The sequence below is a fragment of the Lissotriton vulgaris genome, chromosome 4_1 (genome assembly GCF_964263255.1).
Source record: "Lissotriton vulgaris chromosome 4_1, aLisVul1.2, whole genome shotgun sequence".
Classification (NCBI taxonomy): domain Eukaryota; kingdom Metazoa; phylum Chordata; class Amphibia; order Caudata; family Salamandridae; genus Lissotriton; species Lissotriton vulgaris.
Window position 1 is genome coordinate 1,983,601,500 of NC_141691.1, and position 26,147 is coordinate 1,983,627,646.

The 26,147-nt window shown below is 46.2% G+C and overlaps 1 protein-coding gene across 1 annotated transcript in view; it reads left to right on the plus strand.

Annotated features, from left to right (window-relative positions):
• The first annotated feature begins 473 nt into the window (after nucleotides 1-473).
• LOC147724783 (lymphocyte antigen 6E-like) overlaps nucleotides 474-26,147 on the plus strand; it is a 62,957-nt gene continuing 37,283 nt past the window's right edge. The window contains exon 1 of the mRNA XM_086967066.1: nucleotides 474-606. Within this exon, the coding sequence (XP_086823192.1) occupies nucleotides 555-606 (52 nt within the window). The 5' untranslated portion in view covers nucleotides 474-554. The remainder of the gene's footprint in view (nucleotides 607-26,147) is intronic.

Consider the following 26,147-nt stretch of genomic DNA (forward strand, 5'->3'; position numbering starts at 1 on the left):
TGTGTCTGTTACCTGTGTGTAATGGAAGTCTGCACTGCAGCTGCCTATGCTGTGCCTGTGTGTAATGGAAGTCTGCACTGCAGCTGCCTATGCTGTGTCTGTTACCTGTGTGTAATGGAAGTCTGCTCTGTAGCTGCCTATGCTGTGCATGTTACCTGTGTGTAATTAAAGTCTGCACTGCAGCTGCCTATGCTGCGCCTGTTACCTGCGTGTAATGAAACTTTGCTCTATATGTGCCTGTTTTTTGTGTGTAGGAGACTCTGCAGCTGCATATCAGAGGCCTGATCTCTATGTGTAAAAGCTGCTTGCATTGCAGTTGTAGGAGTTGTTGCTGTTCGTGGTGTGAACAAGAGAGGAACGCAAGGAATGCATTTATAGCAGACTAGGAACCTGCCCTGCAAGGTGGGGTCATTGTGCCTGGAGCAAAAGCTTCTCGGTGCAATCTGTTTTCTACGTAGTAAGTGACGTCTACTGTATCCAAAAGCAATCACTGCGAGGGTATATAAGACCCAGGGCCGGGCAGGCAGCACATCAGCTCCCAGGATCCTCTCAGCATGAAGGTGCTTCTCGTCTCCCTGCTGGCTGCAGCCCTCTGCGCGGGGATAGGTATGAGGTGTGTGTGAGAAGGGGTGAGAGGCCTGGTATGAGATGGTGGGATGAGGTGTGTGTGAGAAGGGGTGAGAGGTGTGGTATGAGATGGTGGTGTGGGGTGTGTGTGACTGGAAGGGTGAGAGGTGGTATGAGGTGTATGAGAGGAAGGGTGAGAGGTGGTATGAGGTGTATGAGAGGAAGGGTGAGAGGTGGTATGAGGTGTATGAGAGGAAGGGTGAGAGGTGGTATGAGGTGTATGAGAGGAAGGGTGAGAGGTGGTATGAGGTGTGTGCGAGGAAGGGTGAGAGGTGGTATGAGGTGTATGAGAGGAAGGGTGAGCGGTGGTATGAGGTGTATGAGAGGAAGGGTGAGAGGTGGTATGAGGTGTGTGCGAGGAAGGGTGAGAGGTGGTATGAGGTGTATGAGAGGAAGGGTGAGAGGTGGTATGAGGTGTATGAGAGGAAGGGTGAGAGGTGGTATGAGGTGTGTGCGAGGAAGGGTGAGAGGTGGCATGGGGTGTATTAGAGGAAGGCTGAGAGGTGGCATGGGGTGTATTAGAGGAAGGGTGGGAAGTGGTATGAGGTGTGTGTGAGATAAAGGGTGAGAGGTGTGATAGGAGAATGGTTGTATGGGGTGTTTGTGAGAGAGAGAGAGAGAGAGAGAGAGAGAGGTGTAGTAGGAGATGTGTATGGGGTGTTTGCGACAGGAGGGGTGAGAGGTGTGGTGTGGGGTGTATATGAGAAGAGGGGTTAATGGTGTGCTTGGAGATGTGAGACATGGTAGGAGATGTGTTAGATGTGAGAGAAGGGGTAAGTGAATCATGGTGGGAGACGGGGTAGGAAGACAAGGGTAAGAGTGGGGTGGTGGGATATGGAGGTAGGATAAATATGTGAACAAGCATTGGTAAATTCATTAGGTTTCGCCTATGTAATTAAGAAGCTCTTTTTTGTGGTAAGTTGTAGCTTGCTGAGTAGTTGTACAGTATAAGTTACAGAAAGTCTGTTAAAGCGTTATGACCTGTTTTTGTACAAAAAGGCAATATATTGTGCTGTTACTAGTGGCATAGTGCGGGTAAGTACTAGCAAATTTTTGAAAAATGACAGAGGGAAATAATAGAAATAATTGACGAGGAGTTCTGACAAGTTTTGGCCCCGGTGCCACTGCACCCGATGCACCATTCAAACCATGACCCTAGTGCCGGCAGGATAACTACATTTGTGACTGCCTGTATTAGGTGTTTAGAGTAGGTAAGACAACTTTTGGCTCTAGTGCCAATTCACCTACTGCACCATTTAAATCAAGACCCCTTTAACTGCAAGGTAGCTGCACCTGTGACTGCCTATGTAGTAGTAAAATATAGCAATTGTAGGTGTTTAGTGGGGTGACTAGAGCTTTTGGTCCTGATGTCACTGCACCTGCTGCACCATTGAAATCATGACCCTGTTGTCTGCAAGGTAACTGCACTTGTGACTGCCTGTTTAGTTTTCATTTTAGCAATAATCTGGGTTTAGTGGGGTCCCCAGAGCTTTTGGCCCCGGTACCACTGCACCTGCTGCACCATTCAAGTCAAGTCTCTTTTAACCGCAAGGTAACTGCAACGTGACTCTCGGTATAATAGTCAGATATAGCAATATTATGTGATTACAGGAATCTAAAAAGGGGTGAGAGGTAACGTACTAGGGAATGTTTATGGAAGGCGGGTGAGAGACGTGTTGGGGTATGAGGGCAATGGTGAGAGGAAGGCTAAGGAAGATTTGGTGAGAGAAGAGATGAGAGATTAGTTGTATGGTACTGAGGTATGGTGAATGGAGGGGTAGAGAAAAACATGAGGGAAGTGTGGAGGTATTGCGAGAGAGGAGATGAAAGAACCAAAGCTTGGTTTAGGGGTGCAGTGAGAGGAGGGCTGAGGAGGTATGGTGAGGAGGGCTGAGAAAGTACATTGAGGGGGGCTGAGGGAGGAATACTGAAAAGAGGGCTGTGGACATTTGGTGAGAAGAGGGCTGAGGGAGGTATGGTAAAGAGGGCTGAAGAGGTATAGTGAGAAGACGTCTAAGGGAGGTATAGGGAGAGGAGAGCTTCTGGAAGTATAGTGAGAGGAGGGCGGGGGAAGGCATAGTGAGAGGAGGGTTGGGGAGGTTTGGCGCTAGGAGGGATGAGGTAGGTGTATTGGGATGAGGGAGGTGTACTGAGAGGAGGGATGAGGGAAGTATAATTATAGGAGAGCTGCGGGAGGTATTTTGAGAGGAGGGCTGGGGATGTGTAATGAGAGGTGGGCTAAAGGAGGTATAGTGGGAGGAGGGCTGGGGAGGTATAGTGAGAGGAGTCTGGGAGAGATAATTGGAGGGGGGCTTAGGGAGGTATAGTGAATGGATGGCTGAGGGAGGCATAGTGAGAGAAGGGCTGAGGGAGGTATAATGAGAGGAGGGCTGGGTGAGGTATAATGAGAGGAAGCATTAGAGGATGTAGATTGGAAAGTGGTGGTAGGGAAGTATGGCAAGAGGAGGCTGTGGAAAATATAGTGAGGGCTGGGGGTATAGTGAGAGGAGACATGGGGAGGTATAGTGAGAGGAGGGTGTGATAGAGGTATGGTGATGGGGTGGGGAAGGTATAGTTGTAGGAGGGCTGGGGGAGGTATAGTGATAGGAGAGCTGGGAGAAGTATAGTGAGAGGGGGACTGAAAGATGTATAGTGAGAGGGTGGCTGGGGAGGTGTAGGGAGAGGGGGCTGGGGAGGTGTATGGAGTCGGGAGGTACAGTGAGAGTGGGGCTGGCAGAGGTATAGTAAATGGAGGGCTGAGGTAGGTATAGTGAGAAGATGACTGTGGGAGATTTAGTGAGAGGACGGCTATGGGAGGTATGGTGAGAAGAGGGATGAGGGAAGTATAGGGAGAGGAGGGCTGAGGGAGGTATAGTGAGAGGAGGGATGGAAGAAGTATAGTGATAGTAGCGCTTGGGGAGGTTTAGTGAGAGGCGGGCTGGGGAGGTATAGTGACAGGAAAACTGAGGGAGGTATAGTGAGAGGAGGGCTGGGGGAGGTATAGTGAGAGGAAGGCTGCAGGAGGTACTGTGAGAGGAGGGCTGAGGGAGGTATAATGAGAGGAGGGATGTGAGCGGGATAGTAAATGGAGGGCTGAGTGAGGTATAGTGAGAGGAGGGCTGGGGAGGTATAGTAAGAGGATGGCTGAGGGCGGTATAGTAAATGGAGGGCTGAGGGAGGTATAATGAGAGGAGGGGCAGGGGAGGTAGTGTGATAGGAGGGCTGGGGAGGGATAGTGAAAGGATGGCTAGGAGAGGTATAGTGATGGAGGAGTGAGGGAGGTATAGTGAGAGAGGACTTGGGGGAGGTAAAGTGAGAGGAGGGCTGGGGGAGTATAGTGAGAGGAGGGCTGAGGGAGGTATAGTGAGAGGAGGGCTGGGGTATAGTGAGCGGGGGCCTGGGGGTATAGTAAATGGAGTGCTGGGGGATGTATAGTGAGAGCAGGGCTGGGGAGTTATAGTAAGAGGAGGGATGAGGGAGGTTTAGTGAATGGAGGGCTGAGGGAGGTATTGTGAGAGGATGTCTAGTGAGAGGAGGGCTGGGAGAGGTATAGTGAGAGGAGGGATGGGAGAGGTATAGTGATAGTATTTATTTGTAAAGTTTTATAAAGCGCAAACATGATCCCAAAGGATATCAGAGCGCTTGACAATATGAGGGAAAGGAAGGTAACAGTTGCAGTATAGGCATCACAAGCAATACCAACCCAAACAAATCAAATAGATATACCAAACAAAAGGGTTACAATCGAAAGGGACAACCAAGAATGAGATAATAACTGGTACGTAGCGAACTGGGAGGGGAGCAGATGATTAGTAAAGAAGAATAACACCCAGCGCAGGGCTTAGGGTGTGAGTCCAATGTATTAGAGCAGAGGATCCGAGACCTGTTTAAGGTAAGAACTTGTTCATAAGGAATCTTTTTACTTCCAATTTGAAGGCAATCTTGGAGGAGATTCTGCGTATTTCCAGTGGGAAAGAGTCCAGGGTGATTCCGAGAGATCTGGCTAGTAGGGCTTGGGGAGGTATAGTGAGAGGAAAACTGAAGAAGGTATAGTGAGAGGAGGGTTAGGGGAGGTATAGTGGAAGGAGGGCTGAGGGAGGTATGGTGCGAGTAGGGCTGAGGGTGGTATGGTATCAGGAGGGCTGAGGGAGGTATTGTGAGAGGAGGGCTGGGGTAAGTATGGTGAGAGGAGGGCTGAGGTAGGAACGGTGAGAGGAGGGCTGAGGGAGGTGTAGTAAATGGAGGCTGACAGGTATAGTGAGAGGAGGGCTGGGGTATAGTAAGAGGAAGACTGAGGGAGGTATAGTAAATGGAGGGCTGACAGAGGTATAGTGAGAGGAGGGCTGAGGGAGGTATGTAGAGAAGTGTGGCTCAATGGTTAGAGCGGCAGACCCTGATGCAGAGGTCTGGCCCGGGACCAGGGTTCAATTCCCTGCCTCGGCGGGTCTTGGGCTCAAAATTCCACGGACCTGATAATTCTCACCTCGGTGCCTATTCCAATCATGGAGTCCCACTCTGCAACTCTGGGCAATAGCTTGCTTAATCTCCACAACGGCCCCCACAACGCTACGGATGACTGGCCTCCACCTTGGGAGTGCCCAGGAGTGGACGCCTCACAGGGAAAGGTTCCACAGCGGTATTCGTACAAGCGCCTTGAGACCCTTGCGGGTGAGTAGTGCGCTATACAAGTATCAATTTACATATGGTGGGAGGAGGCTGAGGGAGGTATAGTAAATGGAGGGCTGAGGGAGGTAAGGTGTGAGGAGGTATAATGCGAGGATTGCTGGGGAAGGTATGGTGAGAGATGGGCTGGGGAGTATAGTGGGAGGAAAGCTTAGGGAGGTATAGTGAGAGGAGGCCTGGGGGTATAGTGAAATGAGGACTGAGCGAGGTATTGTAAGAGAAGGGCTGACCGAGGTATAATGAGAGGAGGGCTGGGTAGGTATAGTAAATGGAGGCTGCGGAGGTATAGTGAGAGGAAGGCTGGGGGGTATAGTGAAAGGAGGGCTGGGAGAGGTATAATGAATGGGCCACTGGGGGAGGTATAGTGAGAGGAGGGCTGGGGGGGTATAGTAAGAGGAGGTCTGGGTAGGTATAGTGAGAGGAGCCTGGGGGTACAGTGAGAGGTAGGCTTAGGGAGGTATAGCAAGAGGAGGGATGGGGGTTTAGCGAGAGGAGGGCTGGGGGTATAGTGAGAGGAGGGCTGGGTAGGTATAATGAGAGAAAGGCTTAGGGAGGTATAGTGAGAGGAGGGATGGGGGGTTTGGGGAGGGCTGGGATATAGTGCGAGGAGGGCTGGGTAGGTATAGTGAGAGAAAGGCTTAGGGAGGTATAATGAGAGGAGGGCTGAGATTGGGATAGTGAATGGAGGGATGGGACATATGGTATGAAGAGGGCTTAGGGGAGAAGTGAATGGAGGGATGGAGGCGTATGGTGAGAAGAGGGCTGAGGGAGGGATAGTGAATGACTCGGGATGGGGGAGTTTGTTGAAAAGAGGGATAAGGGAGGGATAGTGAATGGAGGTATGGAGAAGTATGGTGAGAAGAGGGCTGAGGGATAGTGAATGGAGGTATGGAGGCGTAGGGTGAGAAGAGGGCAGAGGGAGCGACAGTTAATGGAGGGATGGTGGCGTATGGTGAGAAGAGGGCAGAGGGAGCAATAATGGAGGGGTGGTGTATGGTGAGAAGAAGGCAGAGGGAGCGACAGAGAATGGAGGGATGGTGGCGTATGGTGAGAAGAGGGCAGAGGAAGCGATAGTGAATGGAGGGATGGTGGCGTATGGTGAGAAGAGGGCAGAGGGAGCGACAGTGAATGGAGGGATGGTGGCGTATGGTGAGAAGATGGCAGAGGGAGCGATAGTGAATGGAGGGATGGAGACGTATGCTGAAAAGAGGGCTGAGGGAAGGATAGTGAATGGAGGGACGAGAAAAGTATAGGATAGGGTGAGAGAAGACCTGGAGAGGGTAGGTGTTGTGTATTGAGATTTACTGAGAGGGGGGAAGAGAAGATGGAGAGTTGTGGTAGGGGAGTTTGGCGGGAGGAGGGCTGTGATATGCCTAAAGGCCCGGCGAGTGGATGGAACATTGCACCTTGTGCATGGTTGCTCTAGTTTAGTGCCTTAGGTTCCATCACCACATTGAGTGACATTTATTAAAAGTGAAGGTTTCTAAACATAAACTTAGCGACATTCCAGACAGTGTCATGAGCGAACCCAGGGAAATCAATGTGCCATGCGCATTGTATGAGGGGCGGCAGAGCCACGATATAGTCTATTAACCCGTGTACAAGAGGGTGTTTGTGGTGAGCCCCCCCGGCTGAATCACCTACTGGCCTGACTACCAATGGCTCCCAATGGCGCGTGCAGCCCGGGACTCCACACTCATCTTCACAAGGGGGCGCTCTCCAGTGATACTGTTACACTGAGGGGAGCATGCTAGCATCTAAACGGAGAGGGGGGTGGGGCGAGGGGCACTGAACTGATGAGAGCGGCTTTATTGCCCAAGCCCAAGTAGAGAAAACCTTTGTTTCAAGATCTCTTCACACAGGCGCGAGCCAGGACTGCGCAGCTGTCGAGATCTCCAGGTCTCGGCGTATTGCCGGTGTTTTTTTTTTGCTGGGTTGATTAAGGTGACCAGACGTCCCGGATTTGCCCGGACAGTCACCAGCTGTCCCTGCAGATTTCGGTAATTGTGGCTCATGTCCCGGTTTTTAGAGGGGGTTGACTGAAAACAGTGAGAGACACTTTTTGGGTGTTCTAAAGCTGTGGTAGTTAGCACCTGTTATAAGTAAGCAATGTAATTAATAGGTATTATGTTGGTTGTAGAACGTACATTTTATTAATTTTGTTAATGCCTCTTCTGTGATCCTATGTTGATGAGAGCTGTCATTCTGCACCATGCTGTTGACGAAAAATTGTAGTCTTCTATTTTTCCAAAATGTCCCTGTTTTTGGTTCTCAAAATCTGGTCACCCTAGGTTAAGTAAGACTACAGGTGGCAGAATCCTATAAAAAGACTAGTACTAGCCTTACTAGCTACACATGTACCTGGGAATCCTGGCCTCTGAGGCTGAGACAGATAAGGATATCTTGGGGCCCAGGTCAGGGTGCCCACTAATTTCATACCAATGGCTTTGTGTGGATCCAGATAAGCTTGAGACCAGGCTGGCCCCTCGTTTACCAACTCCCCCTATCCCACCATAGCTGTTAAATTGTCCCATTTCATGTGAGCCAGCTTCAGCTACTACTAGCTTTGTAGACAGAAACATTATGCTTGCTCGCATTTTTGGGCCAATACTCGCTTTGCTATAACAAACAAATATATATATATATATATATATATATATATATATATATATATATATATATATATATATATATATATATTGTATTATATATATATATATATATATAATACAAATCAAACAAGACGTCCACACCACAAATGGGTCCACTTGGAACTTATGCACCTCTCTGAATCAATGGATTACTACTCTAATAGGTTGCACTGACCAGTCGCTGAAATGGAACTATAGAAGTGCATGTACTCCTCTTCCCAGAGCACCTGTGTGCTACTGAGAAGTGCAAGTTCACTCCTATTAAATGCACTGTAGCAGTGCTGAGAAGTGCCGGTACTGTCTCTTTTAAAATTAAAGGTGGTCAGGTACTGAGTACCTGCCCATTTAAAACTCAGGCACTGTCTGCAGACACACTACAGTGTGCACGGAATCACTGAAACCTCAACACCTGTAAGCCTCCTGCGTCATCCGCCACGAGATATGTTATAAGCAACGAGTGTCCACTCACTCCTAGTAGTCCATGCCAGGTTTTCAAGTTGACCCCTGGATATGTGATTTTTTTCAGTGTTTATAGCCTGAAAATTGGGTGGGCATCTGAACCTCTGTAACCACCCTTGGACACCCTGCTATATTGTAACAAGCATTGGAAATGCAATCAGTCTCGCATTTGTTTGAGTTAGAGCTATTGACCTTGTAAATGACAATGTCTTTTATCTATGTCAATGGAGTGTGAGTATGAGATGTTTAGCGGATTTATGTGGGTTGGATTGGATTAATTAGTTGTGTAATCGTGTGGGGTGGAATTGCGTGGTGGGGAGTTGATTTGTGCAGTGGTTTTATGTGGCATGGTGTGATATGGAAAGATATGGTTAGCAATTACTTGGTATTCAGTGTGGTGGAATTATGTGGAGTGGAACTGTGTTATGGAGTGTAATTATGTGGAATGGTATTTTGTGTTGTGGAGTGGTATGTAGTGCAGTTTAATTATGTGTTGGCCGTTGAATTTTGCAGGATGATGTGGAATTATGTGGTGTGGATTGGAAATGTGTGGAGTCGAATTGTGTGTCATGGAACTGTGTGGAAAAAGAACATATAGGTAGGAGCTAAGCTCCAGATCTCTGTGTTTAGGTGTTTAAAAAAGGGAAAGAGTTATAGCTATTGGCATTGTAAATGTCTCTTACCTATGTCTTATGGATTGGAGTGGATGTATGTGGTGTGTAGTGGAATTATGTGGGTGTGATTGGAATTGTTAGTTGTGGTATCTTGTAGTGTGACACTGTGTGGTGTGGAGTGGGTTTGTGTAGTGGAATTATGTGTTATGGTGTGCAGTTGCATTATGTGGATAGTTCATTATGTGTATTTGTGTTTAGTGGAATTATGTGGAGAGGGTCTGTGTATAATAGAGTGTGTGTGATTATGTGGAATTATATGTTGTGCTGTGGAATGTTATGTAGTGGAGTTCTATAGCTTTTTTGTTATTTAGGAGGATATAAACAACGGGAGAGTGGAGGTTGAGGAATTGTACCTAAATTACAACACACATGGACACTAGGGCAGAATCAACAGATACCAGATTCTGAAGGCAGACTGGGTTTTTGCTAAGTAATGCTGAATTGGTGCTGAGGTGTAGGTGTGCTGGTGCACAGGTGATGCTCAAGTCGTGCTGAATGATACTCAGGTGGTGCTGAGTAATGGTGAGGTAGTGGTGTGCTGGTGTAGAGGTCATACTGAGTGTTACTAAGGTGGTAGTGAGTGATGCTGAGGTGGTGCTGAGTGATGCTGAAGTGTTTCTGAGTAATTCTGAGGTGATGGTGCTGGCTACGTGCTCCAGTGAGGCGAGTGATGTTGAGTTGGTGCTGTGTTGAGGTGATGCTGCGCTGATGCTGAGGTGGGGCTGCACTGGTGGTGGTGCACTGATGCGGAGATGGTGCTGTGCCTATGCTGAGATGGTGCTGTGCTGATGTTTATGTGGTGCTGCACTGGTGCTGAAGTGGTGCTGTACTGATGCAGAGTTGGTGGTGAACTAATGAGGAGATGGTGATGTGAGGATGCTGAGGTGGTTCTTAGTGAGCCTGTGGTGCTGATTCATGCTAAGGTGGTGGTGCTGCACTGGTCCACAGGTGGATCGTTGCTGGTGCTCAGATGGTGCTGAGTGATGCTGAGTTGGTGCTCTGCTGAGGTGATGCTGCACTGATGCTGAGGTGTGCTGCGTTGATTTTGAAGTGGTGCTGCATTTTGATGCTGAGTTGCTACTGAGGTGTGGCTGCACTGGTGCTGAGGTGGAGGTACCAAGGTAGTGGTGTCCTGAGGCAAAGATGGTGCTGTGCTAATGCAGAGATGCTGTGCTGCAGCTGAGGTGGTGCTGGACTGATACTGAGCAGGTGGTCCACTGATAAGGAGGTGATGCTGTGCTAATGCTGAGGTAGTGCAGAGTCATGCTGAGGTGTGGCTGAGTCATGCTGAGGTAGCAGTGCTGCAGTTTTGCTCAGGTGGCGCTGAGCTTGTGCTCAGGTAGTGCTTAGTGATGCTAATTTGGTGCTGTACTGAGGTGGGGGTGCACTGAAGCGGAGATGGTGCTGTTCTAATGCAGAGGTGGTGCAGTGCTGGTACTGAGGTGGTGCTGCACTAATGCTGAGTTGGTGGTGTACTGATAAGGAGGTGGTGTTGTGCTGTTACAGAGGTGGTGCAGAGTGATGCTAAGGGGGTGCTGATTCATGCTGAGGTGGTGGTGCTGCACCATGCTGAAGTGGAGCTGCATGGATGCTGAGTTCTTCTGAAGTGAGGCTGTGCTGTTGGTGGTGCACTGATGCAGAGACTGTGCTGTGCTCATGCTGAGATTGTGCTATGCTGATGTTGAGCGGGTGCTGAGGTGACGCTGTGCTGATGCTGAGTTGGGTGTCCACTGACGAGCAGATAGTGCTGTGCTAATGTTGAGATGGTGCTGTGCTGATGCTGAGGTGGTACTCAGGTGGTGCTGAGTGCTAATTTTTGCTGAGGTGGTGATGCACTGATGTGGAGATGTTGCTGTGCTAATGTGGGGGGTGCTGTGCTGATACTGAGGTGGTGCTGTGATGGTGTTCAGGTGTCCCTGTCTTAATACAGAGATGGTGCTGCACTGATTCTGAGTTGGAACTGCACTGGTGAGGAGGTAGTGCTGTGTTGATGCTGAGATGATGCTGAGTGATGCTGTGATGGTGCTGAGCTGCGGCTTAGGTGGGGCTACACTGGTGCTGAGGTGATGCTGCGGATCACTGACTAAATATCGAGGGACAAAATATAGACTACCCAAAATATAGATTCCAAAATATCGACGGACAAAATATCGAATTCCTATCTACAAACAGGTAAGTACCAAAATATCGACCACAAAATATCGTTTATATATATATATACATTATAAAAATATCGAATTTCTTAAAATTAATGTAAAATTAAAAAAATATTAAAAATAAATAGCTAAAATATACTTAAAAATACTTAAATTACCTTAGAATTATTAAATAACTAATTTAACTTATAAAAAAAAATACTATCATATCTGGTAAAACATATATATATTAACATAATATTAATAAAAAATAGACAATATTATTACCGTAGGATAGCGGAGGGGTAAAAATTACTATTCCCACTCCTGGATGTGCAACAGTAGGGAAAGGGTTGGATAGCGTAGGGGTAGAAATTACTATTCCCACTCCAAAGAGTGCAACAGTAGGGAAAGCGTTGGATAGCGTAGGGGTAAAAAGTTACTATTCCTACTCCAGAGAGTGCAACAGTAGGGAAAGCGTTGGATAGCGTAGGGGTAAAAATTACTATTCCCACTCCAGAGAGTGCAACAGTAGAGAAAGCGTTGGATAGCGTAGGAGTAAAAATTACTATTCCCACTCCAGAGAGTGCAACAGTAGGGAAAGCGTTAGATAGCGTAGGGGTAAAAATTACTATTCCCACTCCAGAGAGTGCAACAGTAGAGAAAGCGTTGGATAGCATAGGAGTAAAAATTATTATTCCCACTCCAGAGAGTGCAACAGTAGGGAAAGCGTTGAATAGCGTAGGGGTAAAAATTACTATTCCCACTCCAGAGAGTGCAACAGTAGGGAAAGCGTTGGATAGCGCAGGTTTAAAAATTACTATTCCCACTGCAGAGAGTGCAACAATAGGGAAAGCGTTGGATAGCGTAGGGGTAAAAATTACTATTCCCACTCCAGAGTGCAACAGTAGGGAAAGCGTTGGATAGCGCAGGGGTAAAAATTACTATTCCCATTGCAGAGAGTGCAACAATAGGGAAAGTGTTGGATAGCGTAGGGTACAAATTACTATTCCCACTCCAGAAAGTGCAACAGTAGGGAAAGCGTTGGATAGCGTAGGGGTAAAATTTACTATTCCCACTCCAGAGAGTACAACAGTAGGTAAAGCGTTGGATAGCGTAGGGGTAAAAATTACTATTCCCACTCCAGAGAGTGCAACATTAGGGAAAGCGTTGGATAGCGTAGGGGGAAAAATTACTATTCCCACTCCAGAGAGTGCAACAGTAGGAAAAGCGTTGGATAGCGTAGGGGTAGAAATTACTATTCCCACTCCAGAGAGTGCAACAGTAGGGAAAGCTTTGGATAGCGTAGGGGTAAAAATTACTATTCCCACTCCAGAGAGTGCAACGTTAGGGAAAGCGTTGGATAGCGTAGGGGTAAAAATTACTATTCCCACTCCAGAGAGTGCAACAGTAGGGAAAGAGTTGGATAGCGTAGGGGTAAAAATTACTATTCCCACTCCAGCGAGTGCAACAGTAGAGAAAGCGTTGGATAGCGTAGTAGTAAAAATTACTATTCCCACTCCAGAGAGTGCAACAGTAGGGAAAGCATTGGATAGCGTAGGGGTAAAAATTACTATTCCCATTCCAGAGAGTGCAACAGTAGAGAAAGTGTTGGATAGCATAGGAGTAAAAATTACTATTCCCACTCCAGAGAGTGCAACAGTAGGAAAAGCGTTGAATAGCGTAGGGGTAAAAATTACTATTCCCACTCCAGAGAGTGCAACAGTAGGGAAAGCGTTGGATAGCGCAGGTTTAAAAATTACTATTCCCACTCCAGAGAGTGCAACAATAGGGAAAGTGTTGGATAGCGTAGGGGTAAAAATTACTATTCCCACTCCAGAGTGCAACAGTAGGGAAAGCGTTGGATAGCACAGGGGTAAAAATTACTATTCCCACTCCAGAGAGTGCAACAGTAGGGAAAGCGTTGGATAGCGTAGGGGTAAAAATTACTATTACCACTCCAGAGAGTGCAACAGTAGGGAAAGCGTTGGATAGCACAGGGGTAAAAATTACTATTCCCACTCCAAAGAGTGCAACAGTAGGGAAAGCGATGGATAGCGTAGGGGTACAAATTACTATTCCCACTCCAGAAAGTGCAACAGTAGGGAAAGCGTTGGATAGCGCAGGGGTAAAATTTACTATTCCCACTCCAGAGAGTGCAACAGTAGGGAAAGCGTTGGATAGCATAGGGGTAAAAATTACTATTCCCACTCCAGAGAGTGCAACATTAGGGAAAGCGTTGGATAGCGTAGGGGTAAAAATTACTATTCCCACTCCAGAGAGTGCAACAGTAGGGAAAGCGTTGGATAAGGTAGGGGTAAAAATTACTATTCCCACTCCAGAGAGTGCAACAGTAAGGAAAGCGTTGGATAGCGTAGGGGTAAAATTTACTATTCCCACTCCAGAGAGTGCAACAGTAGGGAAAGCGTGGGATAGAGTAGAGGTAAAAATTACTATTCCTACTCCAGAGAGTGCAACAGTAGGGAAAGCGTTGGATAGCATAGGGGTAAATGTTACTATTCCCACTCTAGTGAAAATAAAATAATATAATTCACATCATTTTCAATTAATCAATTATTAAAATTTAATTATCAATTAAGATTTAATTATTTATCAATTAAAAAGTAATTAACAGTTTGTTCTAAATAAATACCAATAAATTAATTAACATATTTAATTAATTATAATTAAATTTCTTCCCACCCTATTCCCCTATAAACCTACAACCCGTTACAGAAAATAAATTAATATTATTCACATAATTATCATTTAATCAATTAATTAAAAATAATCATTTAAGAATTAATTAATTACCAATTAAAAATAAATTAACAATTTAATCAAAATAAATACCAATTAATTAACATATTTAATTAATTATAATTAAATTACTTCCCACCCTATTCCCCTATAAACCCACAACCCGCTACAGAAAATAAATTCATATTATTCACATTATTATCAATTAATCAATTAATAAAAAATAATCATTTAAGAATTAATTAATTACCAAATAAAAATGAATTAACAATTTAATCAAAATAAATACCAATTAATTAATTAACATATTTAAGTAATTATAATTAAATTACTTCCCACCCTATTCCCCTATAAACCCACAACCTGCTCCAGAAAAAAAATTAATTTAATTCACATAATTATCAATTAATCAATTAATAATTTTTTTTATCAATTATGAATTAATTAATTCCCAATTAAAAATTAATTAACAATTTATTCTAAAGAAATACCAATTAATTAATTAACATATTTAATTAATTATAATAAAATTTCTTCCCACCCTATTCCCCTATAAACCCACAACCCGCTACAGAATTAAATTACACAATAATTAAATAACATAAAATGAATTACTTAAAATAAATTACAAATATATATACACTTTTCACACATATACTAGCATAATGAACACTTAAAAAAATTCAATATTATTAAAAATTCGATATTTTTAATAAACTATATTATGTACTTCGATATTTTTACTGTCTATATTTTTAAAATCGATATTACATTACTTACCTTCAAAACGATATTTTTGATGTCTATATTCTGTCCATTCGATATTTTGTCCATTCTATATTTTGGACTCGATATTTTGGTTTGTCTATATTTTGGAATCGATATTTAGCCCATTTACCGATGCTGCACAGTGGCTGAGGTGGGGCTGAACTGGTGGGGGTACATTGATGCTGAGATAGTGCTGTGTTGATGCAGAGATGGTTCGGTGTTGATGTTAAGGTAGTGCTGCGCTGGTGCTGAGGTGGTGCTGTGCTAATGCTGAGTTGGTGGTGTACTGATGAGGTAGTGCTGTGATAATGCTGAGGTGATGATGAGTGGTGCTGTGGTGCTGAGTCATGCTGAGGTGGTTCTGCTCTGATGCTGAGTTTGTGCTTCACTGGTGGTGGTGCAATGATGAGGTAGTGTTGTGCTGATGCTAAGGTGGTGTGCGGATGCTAAGGTGGTGTGCTGATGCTAAGGTGGTGTGCTGATGCTAAGGTGGTGCTGTGCTGATGCTGAGGTGGTGCTGTGCTGATCTTTGCTGGTGCTGAGGTGGTGCTGCACGGGTGCTGAGGTGGTGCTGAGTGATACTGAGATGGTGCATAGGTGATGCTGTGCAAATCTGTATTTATTAGAGGAATTCGAGTAATTGCAAAGGACAGGTTGGAACAGGGATGCTACAGTGTTCCATCTTGCATTTAACAATAGTGAAAAACGTGTTTTTAGCAAATACCGAGCATACATGAATGTGTTCTTTACTTCGACTAATCTATTTACAATGCAGTAATCCAACTTTGGAAAAACAAACATAATTTTCTTTCCAAAACAATACAGTACATTTTACCGAACGATTACTCAGGCTGCAGCTACCTCAGCTGGCATATGTGGTCCAATGGGGGAAGCAGAACAAGGATGTGTGCACAACAGGTCAAAAATGGTCAAATTGACAGAATAACATCTCTCAAAGATTAACTGATAAATATGATTGAGTATCGAATGCAAATGTATGCAAACTTTGTGTAAAGCTGGGGTGAACCTTTTTAACCAGTACTGAAAAGTTTGGGCCTGATTCCCTCCGCCTCCCAGACAGAAGCCGAACCAGAACATCTGTACTCCGCTTTACAACACCGTTTATTATAGCACGATGCATCAGGCAAACATTGCCACGGATGCATTGAATAGATCAACAGGGTATACATGATATTTTATTTAGTAGACTGATTTGTCAAATTTCAGTTTGTTTCCTGGTCTGAGCACTGGTAAGGGGGACGGGAGAGGCAGTCACACTCCTAAAGAGGTGCTTGCCGGGCTGCTAGCAGGAGGGGCCATGACATGAGAGCACTCAGAAATGGGGACATGGGAGTAACATTAAGCCCCCTTCCTTCACAGAAGGATGAGAAATGCAGCGATCAGCCTTCAAGGAGAAGCAATGCAGAGGCGAGCAGTAAAAGAGTACAAAAGGACATGGGAATAGCAGAACAGACCGCTGGTCTTTTCGCACACTGCTTAGACACAGCACTCTGAACCCCAGTGTGATGAAGTTGGTTGGCACTATGTGAATAAATAAATAAATCGGTCATTTAGCTGCATGTACAGGAAACAGCTGTTCTCCTCCGTTCTCACGTCTTCAGAATACCTCCAGCGAGGCTGGGCACTTATATCCTCTTTTCTACCCACGTATTAAAGATTGTGCACCGTGAAGCTGCAGACTGTCTGCTTCTTGTGTATGGTCATGCTGATGTAGCACCAGACCATGCAAACAACTCTCGGACAGGTCATGGCTACAGACTTTCTGTATACGGGCAGAGATGCTTGAGTGACCTCCTTTCGCATGTCATGCTTGCTCCTTATTGGAGGGAATTCAAAGCACCCTCCTTCCAAATATTCCTGCCATCTTCGACTGTATCTTTTCCCACTTCCCTTCAAGCTGCTATGAGTCTGTGTTTCCCATCTTATTTGCATTTGTAAGCATTGCCTTCAGTTCATATTGCAAACATACTTACATGTCTCTCTAAGGCCAATGCACTCATTGTAATCCCACCCAGTCCACCCCATCCCCAAAAATAATACTATGGGGAACGTTCAAGAAAGGATCATTTAATTAGAGAACGTTGTATAGGACACGGAGCCGCTGCAAAGTTCCCTTCACATGGGCAGTCCTGTATAAAAAATTTCAAAGGTGTACTTTACTGATCACAGGAACAGCTCCTCGTGTGAAGCGCCACTGCGGGGGACAGCTTCCTATAGTGCCTTTTACTGGAATAGCTTGTTAGAGCGCCATTGTTCATAACAGTCAACTATAGTGTCAGACAGGACGGTAGCACGCAGACTGAGGTCCTAAAGCAGGTCTGGGTGCTGCATGCAGGTTTAGGGGTCGACTCAGCATGTCATCCTTCAATGTGAGATTAAATGAGTATGAGTAATGATGCCACCTATTATTAAATCAGCAAATCAAAACGGAGAGAGAGGACTAGATAAGCCAGTCCGGATCCCCAAATTAATATATAACTATCAAAAAAGGACTAGCTTGGTTGTGTTCATAGGGAGACTCAGTACGTATGATGGCAAACCATTTGGATTGGTTGTTAAGCCCTCACCCACCGACCTAGTCGGTGGCATGCTTCATCATCGGGCCCACCACAGTGACACCGAATGTGTCCCGGGTGTGCTTCGACTCCAGAATACTGAGGAGCTGGTATACTTCTCTGAGTGTGCTGTGAGGGGGTGTATAAGAAAGTGAATTAAAAGCTATGCAGTGGGTCCCAGTGCCCGAGGGTATAAAGAACTTTAATAGCTGGGCCCACGCTAGCAAATAAAAAGGCAAGCGGACGCGGTGGAGCGAATTATGAACTCCCGCGTCCTATGTGGTCGACATGTTTCAGCCAGGCCTTTTATGTTTTAAAACTGGCTTTCCTCAGGACCAATGAGAGTGTTGGTGAAAAATATAATTAATATTAAGTGAAGTGAGTTTAGAATGTGTCGCACACGCTAAGGTGCTATACGTGTGTGGAGGGGGATTCCCTCCGCTTCACTGTACACAAAACAAAAAGGACGAAGACAGACGTACATGGTAAAGTCGGATGAGTATATTATACTGGAAACACAACGCATTGCCGGCAAGTTTAAGGTGTGTGAACGACCTCTACCGGCGAGATTTAAATCGTGGCCATGAGAGTTGCATGGCAAAGGCGTTTTATACAGCGTTTAAAAACGGGGTGGAAGTGGTGGACTAAACAGCGGAAAATAGTCAATGAGTGAGAATCAAATAAGAACAATTCTATTTCCTCACACTTGCTATTAGCTGTTAAAGCCTCATGGGTCACCAGGCAGGGAGAACGACCCTAGATGTTTAGGGAGGCAGAGGTTAGAATCAAACCTGTCAGGAGAGAAGGTTGCTTACCTATGTAGTCTAGTAGGGTTTATCTCTGTACTTACGAGATTACCGGTCTGAGAGCTCCGTGAACCTGTAGTCCTGCTGCGGTGTCCCGAGTGAATGAGGGTCAGGAACATACGGGTATTTATACTCAATCGTATGGGGCGTTACCTGCAGAAGGGTGGAGCAATGGGCGCGACTGCGCGTGTTAAGTGTTAAGTGGCGCATATGCGCATGATCAGTGTCGAGTGTTCATAGACTACGCATGCGCACAAGTATGCGGTTACTTCATGTGGAAACAATAGCACAGAAAACCATACAGAAAGGGACAGAACCACGAGTCCAAATGGAAACAGGGCTCAACAATTCAATGAATTCCATGGTATGGAATCGTTAAGTCCGGTCAAGTGGGTGGAAAGGCGGTAAATCCACCGTTGTTCTCTTGTATGCAGAGTTTTTTCATCACAGTTATCAAACTTCTCAATGACTGTCCATGTAAAATCATTGGGAGTGTGATTATGGGACAGGAAGTGTTCAGTCAGTTTACTGATATTCTTACCACATCTCATGGTGCTCCTATGCTCAGTCATCCTGGTCCTTACTTTTCTAGTGGTCATGCCGACGTATTTCAGGCCACAGTGACATATGATTAAATACACCAAGTTGGTAGAATTACAATTAGTAAACTGGCGTTGCGTCCAAACTTTGCCATCTTCCAGATTGAGTGTTTTTGATGGGGAGGTCTGATGGCAGACACTACAATTGTTGCAAGGTTGGTGTCCAGTTAGTTTAGGCAGCCCCCAAGCATTGAGAATAGTGTTGCTTGTGGGTCGTGGGTTTACTCTGGGTCTTGTCGATACTAATTGATCTCTTAAGTTCTTAGCTCTCTTGTAGGCAAAGCGAGGGAGGTCCCACTTTCTAGTTCCAGAATTGATTATTTTCCAATTCTTTTTGATTATGCTGGACACCTGGTTAGAGGCCGTGTTGTACGTAGTCACACAGGTCATAATGGGGGATTCCGGTGGTTTCGGTACAGTTTCAAGGAGTGCCTCCCTGTTTTGATTACGTGCCCTTTTACAGGTTTTGGAGATGATTCTCGTTGGGTAGCCACGATCTTCCAGTTTGTGGACCAGAGCTCTAGACTGTGATTTGTAGTCTTGGATTTTGCTGCAGTTGCGCCTTATTCGTAAAAATTGGCCAAACGGGAGGTTTTCCCTGAGAGGCCTAGGGTGGAAGCTGTCAAAGCGCAATAAGGAATTGCGTGCGGTAGGCTTGTAGTGGGTGGTGGTAATTAAGCCATTTTGTTCTGCTTTGATATTGAGGTCCAGGAATGCCAGTTCAGTCGGGCTGCTAGTGCATGTAAACCGGAGATAAGTATCCCGATCATTGATCCACGCCAGGAATTGGTTCAGGGTGTCCTCGTTACCCTCCCAGATGATGAAGATGTCGTCAATATAACGACGCCAGGTAATAATGTTGGCTGAGTAAGGGTTAGTGGGGGCCTCGATGTGGCTGCGTTCGAAATGATGGACGTACAGTCCGGCCACGCTCGGGGCAAAGACACTCCCCATAGAGGTTCCATTAGTCTGGAGGTAGAATTTTCCTTCATATTCGAAGTAGTTGTCTTTTAGAGCCAGGGCCGCACACTCAAGAATGAATTTTCGCGGGGTACGGTGTTGCCAAGTGGTTTCCATTAGAATATTATGTAAGACTTGTAGAGTAGCATCCTGAGGTAAGCTTGTGTACAAGCTCTCTACATCTAGTCCGACAAGGAGTTGTGTTTCGGGATTAAATGCCATATCTTTGATGACATTCAGCAGATGTTTAGTATCCTGGATATAGGATGATGTTTTCTGTACAAGTGGATTGAGGAAAAAATCGCAGAAGCGCGAGAGTGGTTCGAGCAGGGATTGGACACCTGACACGATTGGTCTTCCAGGTGGTGGATTTTTGCCCTTGTGTACTTTCGGCAAGGTGTAAAAGTATGGTACCCTTGCATTCTTAGTGCAAAGATAGTCACCCTCCTGTTTGGAAATATGTTCCGCCTCAACAGCCTCTTTGACAATTCGGTTTATTTTCAATTGGAGTTCCTCAGTAGGGTCTCTGTTCAGAAGTTTGTAGTTCCGAGTATCACTCAATAAGCGGCAGCATTCCTTGTCGTAGTCACATTTATTCATGACCACGATGCCTCCTCCTTTATCCGCGGGTTTTATAATGCGGGTTGGGTCATTCTGTAGATGTTTAATAATTTCCCGTTCATGATAGGAGAGGTTGTTGAATGTGTTCCTTGGTTGCAGTTTTTCAATTTCAGCATAAACAGCATTTTCAAAAGTGGTGATTTCCACTGGTATACTTGCTGGTGGAGGAGTGAAGGTGGATTTCACTTTTAGTCCAGTTTCATTTGTGTTTTCCCGGTTATCATCCTGTTTATCTTGTTTTTCAAAAAATGCTTTTAATTTTAATTTCCGGAAAAACTCAGCGAGCTCCACATGGAGTTTGAACATGTCGAGTCTGGTGGTTGGAACAAAGGAGAGGCCCTTATTGAGGACAGCAGTTTCCTCGTTAGTTAGCGGTATATCTGAAATATTGAACACCAAAGGGTTGTCCACTTGGAGTGTAGCTATTTGCTGGGCCCCGCTTAGTCCCGGGTTTTGTTCCGGGTGTTCGAACTCACCGGATCTTCTTCTGTTTCCCAGTGTACCCGTTGTGTGGGATTTCTTCTCTTGCCGCGTGATCTGCGACCCTGACCTAAAAAAGGATATCGTTGATTTTGATTGTTCTGAAAGTATGGCATCTGTCCTGGGGCGTATAGTGGAGGGTATCCAAAATATGGAGGTGGAATGGGGCCAAACGGTGGAGGCCCAAAATTGTGATGTTGTGGAGGCCCTTGCCAGGGTTGTTGCCAATTTTGGCCTCTGCGTCCTCTTCCTCTTGTGTTGGTCGAGCCTGTGCTGGACCCGCTGGAGACAGAACTGTTGTCATCAGAATTGTCTTGGCCTTTTGTCGGTGCAGTGTAATCGTCATCGGCATAGGGGTATGTTTTAGAGTAACTGAATCTTTTCAGGTCCTTTTCAAACTTTTTCATCTTGGTTTGTGTGACGTATTCATTATACTCGGACATTTCACGGTTCTGGTCCTCAAGTTTTTTCTTATAGCCTGTGAGTGTGGTTTTAAAATGAGTCTCTGATGCCTGGATTTCAATGACTATGGCATCAGACAGGCGTTTAGCAGTCTTGATAATAAGTACCAACCAGTCTCTGGTACAATGCCAGGCTATTTGGGCCGAGTCCTTTCTGAAGGTGACATCATCCAGGAAAATCCTGGGGGCGTTGGTGACCAGTAGTCCCCTTGGTGCTGTATTAGTACGCAGGTATTGTGCGAGAACGATGCCATGCAGGATCGTGCGGATCCTGTTCCGTTTTTTCTCAGTGAGAGCGTCCCAATCTGAAGTCTGTGCTACGGTTGAAGCTGTGGTGAAATCTGCCTGGAGAGAAGGGTCTGAGAGGATTTCACTGATATCATCCTCTGTGTAGGTTAGGCCAAAGTTTTGCGCCATAATTTCAAGGTGTTTATGTATCTCTCGCAGCTGTGCGCTGCCAAGTATCAGCAAATCAAAACGGAGAGAGAGGACTAGATAAGCCAGTCCGGATCCCCAAATTAATATATAACTATCAAAAAAGGACTAGCTTGGTTGTGTTCATAGGGAGACTCAGTACGTATGATGGCAAACCCATTGTTGAGCCCTGTTTCCGTTTGGACTCGTGGTTCTGTCCCTTTCTGTATGGTTTTCTGTGCTATTGTTTCCACATGAAGTAACCGCATACTTGTGCGCATGCGTAGTCTATGAACACTCGACACTGATCATGCGCGTATGCGCCACTTAACACTTAACACGCGCAGTCGCGCCCATTGCTCCACCCTTCTGCAGGTAACGCCCCATACGATTGAGTATAAATACCCGTATGTTCCTGACCCTCATTCACTCGGGACACCGCAGCAGGACTAAAGGTTCACGGAGCTCTCAGACCGGTAATCTCGTAAGTACAGAGATAAACCCTACACGACTACATAGGTAAGCAACCTTCTCTCCTGACAGGTTTGATTCTAACCTCTGCCTCCCTAAACATCTAGGGTCGTTCTCCCTGCCTGGTGACCCATGAGGCTTTAACAGCTAATAGCAAGTGTGAGGAAATAGAATTGTTCTTATTTGATTCTCACTCATTGACTATTTTCCGCTGTTTAGTCCACCACTTCCACCCCGTTTTTAAACGCTGTATAAAACACCTTTGCCATGCAACTCTCATGGCCACGATTTAAATCTCGCCGGTAGAGGTCGTTCACACACCTTAAACTTGCCGGCAATGCGTTGTGTTTCCAGTATAATATACTCATCCGACTTTACCGTGTACGTCTGTCTTCGTCCTTTTTGTTTTGTGTACAGTGAAGCGGAGGGAATCCCCCTCCACACACGTATAGCACCTTAGCGTGTGCGACACATTCTAAACTCACTTCACTTAATATTAATTATATTTTTCACCAACACTCTCATTGGTCCTGAGGAAAGCCAGTTTTAAAACATAAAAGGCCTGGCTGAAACATGTCGACCACATAGGACGCGGGAGTTCATAATTCGCTCCACCGCGTCCGCTTGCCTTTTTATTTGCTAGCGTGGGCCCAGCTATTAAAGTTCTTTATACCCTCGGGCACTGGGACCCACTGCATAGCTTTTAATTCACTTTCTTATACACCCCCTCACAGCACACTCAGAGAAGTATACCAGCTCCTCAGTATTCTGGAGTCGAAGCACACCCGGGACACATTCGGTGTCACTGTGGTGGGCCCGATGATGAAGCATGCCACCGACTAGGTCGGTGGGTGAGGGCTTAACAACCAAACCAAATGGTTTGCCATCATACGTACTGAGTCTCCCTATGAACACAACCAAGCTAGTCCTTTTTTGATAGTTACCTATTATTAAATGACACTTCAGTTTGTGCTGTGCGCTGCTTAAGGAGTTAATATTATTGCACACATGCTGTAATCTGCACAGATCTTCATTTAGCCCTTTTAAACCTCCTTCGAGAATTTGTGTTGTGCTGCATAGCTCGTCGGTGCCTTAATACATTGACGCACCTTTAAACCACCAGAAGTTCTTTCTTTACCACAGTGAGTAAGAAAAGGGGGGGCCAATCGGCCCCCACGCGCACATGGCTGGGCCCGGCCCCCCCCTCTTTCCGCCGATCCTGGTTGGCTTGCGCGTCACGCCCGTGCCCCGGAAGCAGTTTTGCGCTTCCGGGGCAGAGGGGTGGGACCGCGGCATAGGGGGGGGTTAAGAGCCTGGGGCGCGCGGGAAGCATCCTCTTTGCGCCCGCGCTTCCCAGGCTCGCTCCTCGCCCCACTGAAGGGGCCGTTAATTTTCCCCACCCTCCATCCCCTGGTAGCAGAATTCTGGTATGGACACTGGTAGGTATACGGTGTAATGCTATGCAATGTCGTAAGCATAAAGCTTTTCCTCCTTAGGCCTTTTTTCCCACGTTTACAGGCGATGTTAATATGTATATGTTTGCCGGATGTATATTGCTGTTGCATTAACTCCTTTTCTCCTTAGGCCTTTTTTCCCTATTTAGTCTAGTAACTGTCGTATTTATTATGTGGGTCTGGCGGTAAGGTCATAATCGGTGAGCAGCAATTTAAGGTCCTTAGGGGGGGGCGGTTCCATTCACGAAAGGGGCCGCCCAGGGGGAGGGGCCACTGGTCTCTCCCAGAACTTCAGGGGCAGGATATCCATCGCTTACAAGGGTGCGGGGGAGGGAGTCTACGCTTTCCTCAGGCTGGTAGCCACCCCTCACATACACTATGACGTCATCAAGGTGCGAGAGTGTAAGGGCCCTCCTGTTATGGTTAAATGGAGTTCAGGGAGCGCACGCGGGTAAACGGGCCCTGGTTGCGCATGCGCATCTCGGACGTGAGAGCGTAGCTGTTAAAAGGATCTAACACCGGTTAGCGACCTTGCCGTACGACCAGAAATTATTAGAAATGCAAATTTAATATCAGGATGTTAGATTCGGTTAGGAACCACGCTGTATTAGATACTTGTTAAGGTTAGCCCATCATACCCTGTCAAAATGGATGTAAATCTAATGTTCTGATGTTTGCATTTAATAATTCGCTAAATGTTAATTTTATTAAAATTTTTAATTTTGTTTCATATTTTAATAAATACGGCCGGGGGGTCTCGGGCTCGAGACCCCCTGCCTTCCAAAGAATTCTGTTGTTGGTCTATAGAATGTGTAACTTTGGTCTGCATGCTAAGGCGGGGGGTGGCCGGCAGTCCCAGACCATGAAGTTTTCACGCATTTCTGCCTGTGTTAACCAGTGAGCATCTTGTTTGTGTCTGTGTAGCGCTAAAAAGTCCATACCAGGTCTGCGTTTGGCGCTTTAATGTAAGAAACAGTCCCATAAACGTACTTAGTAAAAGTTATCTACCTCGGAACTTCGGAGGACGCAGAGGGGAATCTGTTAGTGCCTGTTTGGGAGTCACGTTGGCAAGGCGTCTGTCAGAGTTACCCCCTGGTGTGTGCCTGCTCCAGTGCCCACTAGTAGAGCTATGTTACCACTGTGCACCAAAAGGCAGCCTCATGCGAATAAATAACAAACAAACATGACACCCGTCCCCCTTACGATGGCCCGACAGAGAAGTCCAACGTGATGAAAGACAGATTTGCCATTTAAGCAGTAAACGGAAAGTTAAATTCAACCCCTTTGTCATGGGCTTCTAAGTATAAATTGCTCCCATTTTTCAAATGCTCCTTCAAGTGATTCTGAAGTGTAAAAAAAGCATCATGAATATTGTTTCCCACATGCCAGAGCAAGCGTTCATTATTGATATTAACGGTGCACTGAATTCACTTCCCTCACGTTTTCACAAGTGGATATCTATTTTTAGACAAGGATTCATTAACTCCGCTGTGCACTTGCAAATCAATAAAGATTTGTCTGCTGCTAAATCACAGAACCCTTAGTGCCCACACCGCCATACGCTCCCGCCCGTTAGTACAATACACAATTACAATTCCCACCCAAAAGAAACTCAAGAGACTTATTGTGGGAAAGAACTGCTCCAGGTTTATTTCATACAACACAGGTATGACGTTTATAGTGGGTCATCTTACGGGCGATCCAAAGCAGGCAGCCCTTCGCTGTCCCGCATGCCTAAGGAGCCATCTTGCACGGCGAGTCGATGCTCTGACGGTGCAGCACATTACCATCTTCATTATACTCCCGCCCCCCCTGTCAGGGCGGAGCGGTGTGGCACACCCCCGATCCGTTCAGGCCCCCCGACCGCCCGAAGGACTAACGGGGCGCCGTCGCGGTTTCCCGGAACCTCCTTTGGCTCCTGGTCCTTGGCTCAGGAACCCTTACTGTGCCAGGCAGAGGTACCCTTACTGTACCCTTCTGCCGCAGAGGTACCCTTACTGTACCCCTCTGCTTCCAGATCGCCCTGTAACTCCGCCACAGCTCTGGAGGAGGCCCCCGTCGATGACTGAGCCCCCCCACCCCTTACGCTACTTACAACTTGCCACTGTCAGAGCCTCGTGTATGTCTGGAGGAAAACATCCATACCCAACCCAGACAAGTGCACCCCATCCTGCTCATAATACCCTTTGGTTCTTTCCTGTATGAGTGCATGCCTAATGAACCCCAGGCCTCTCTTTTCCATAATTTTTTGCATGGATCAGTTGACCCTCCTGCGGGACTGCTCTATCGCCACCGGTGATCTAGCTCCCCTCCAAGTCTTGCGGGGGACCATTTCTGACCGAAGCAGTTCAGTGGCTCCCAACTTGCTACTCACTGCTATCAAATCCCTCTGCATGGCCTGAATCAGGGCCCTCCTCCCTATTGTGCCTAAGTCGATCCACCCCAGGTGGATGATGAGGATATTGGATGGGGCCACCCGGAAAGCAAGGTGGTGAACTGGCCTGAGCCTCAAGTTGCCCTATTTCATTCCTGGGTGGCCCAACCAGTC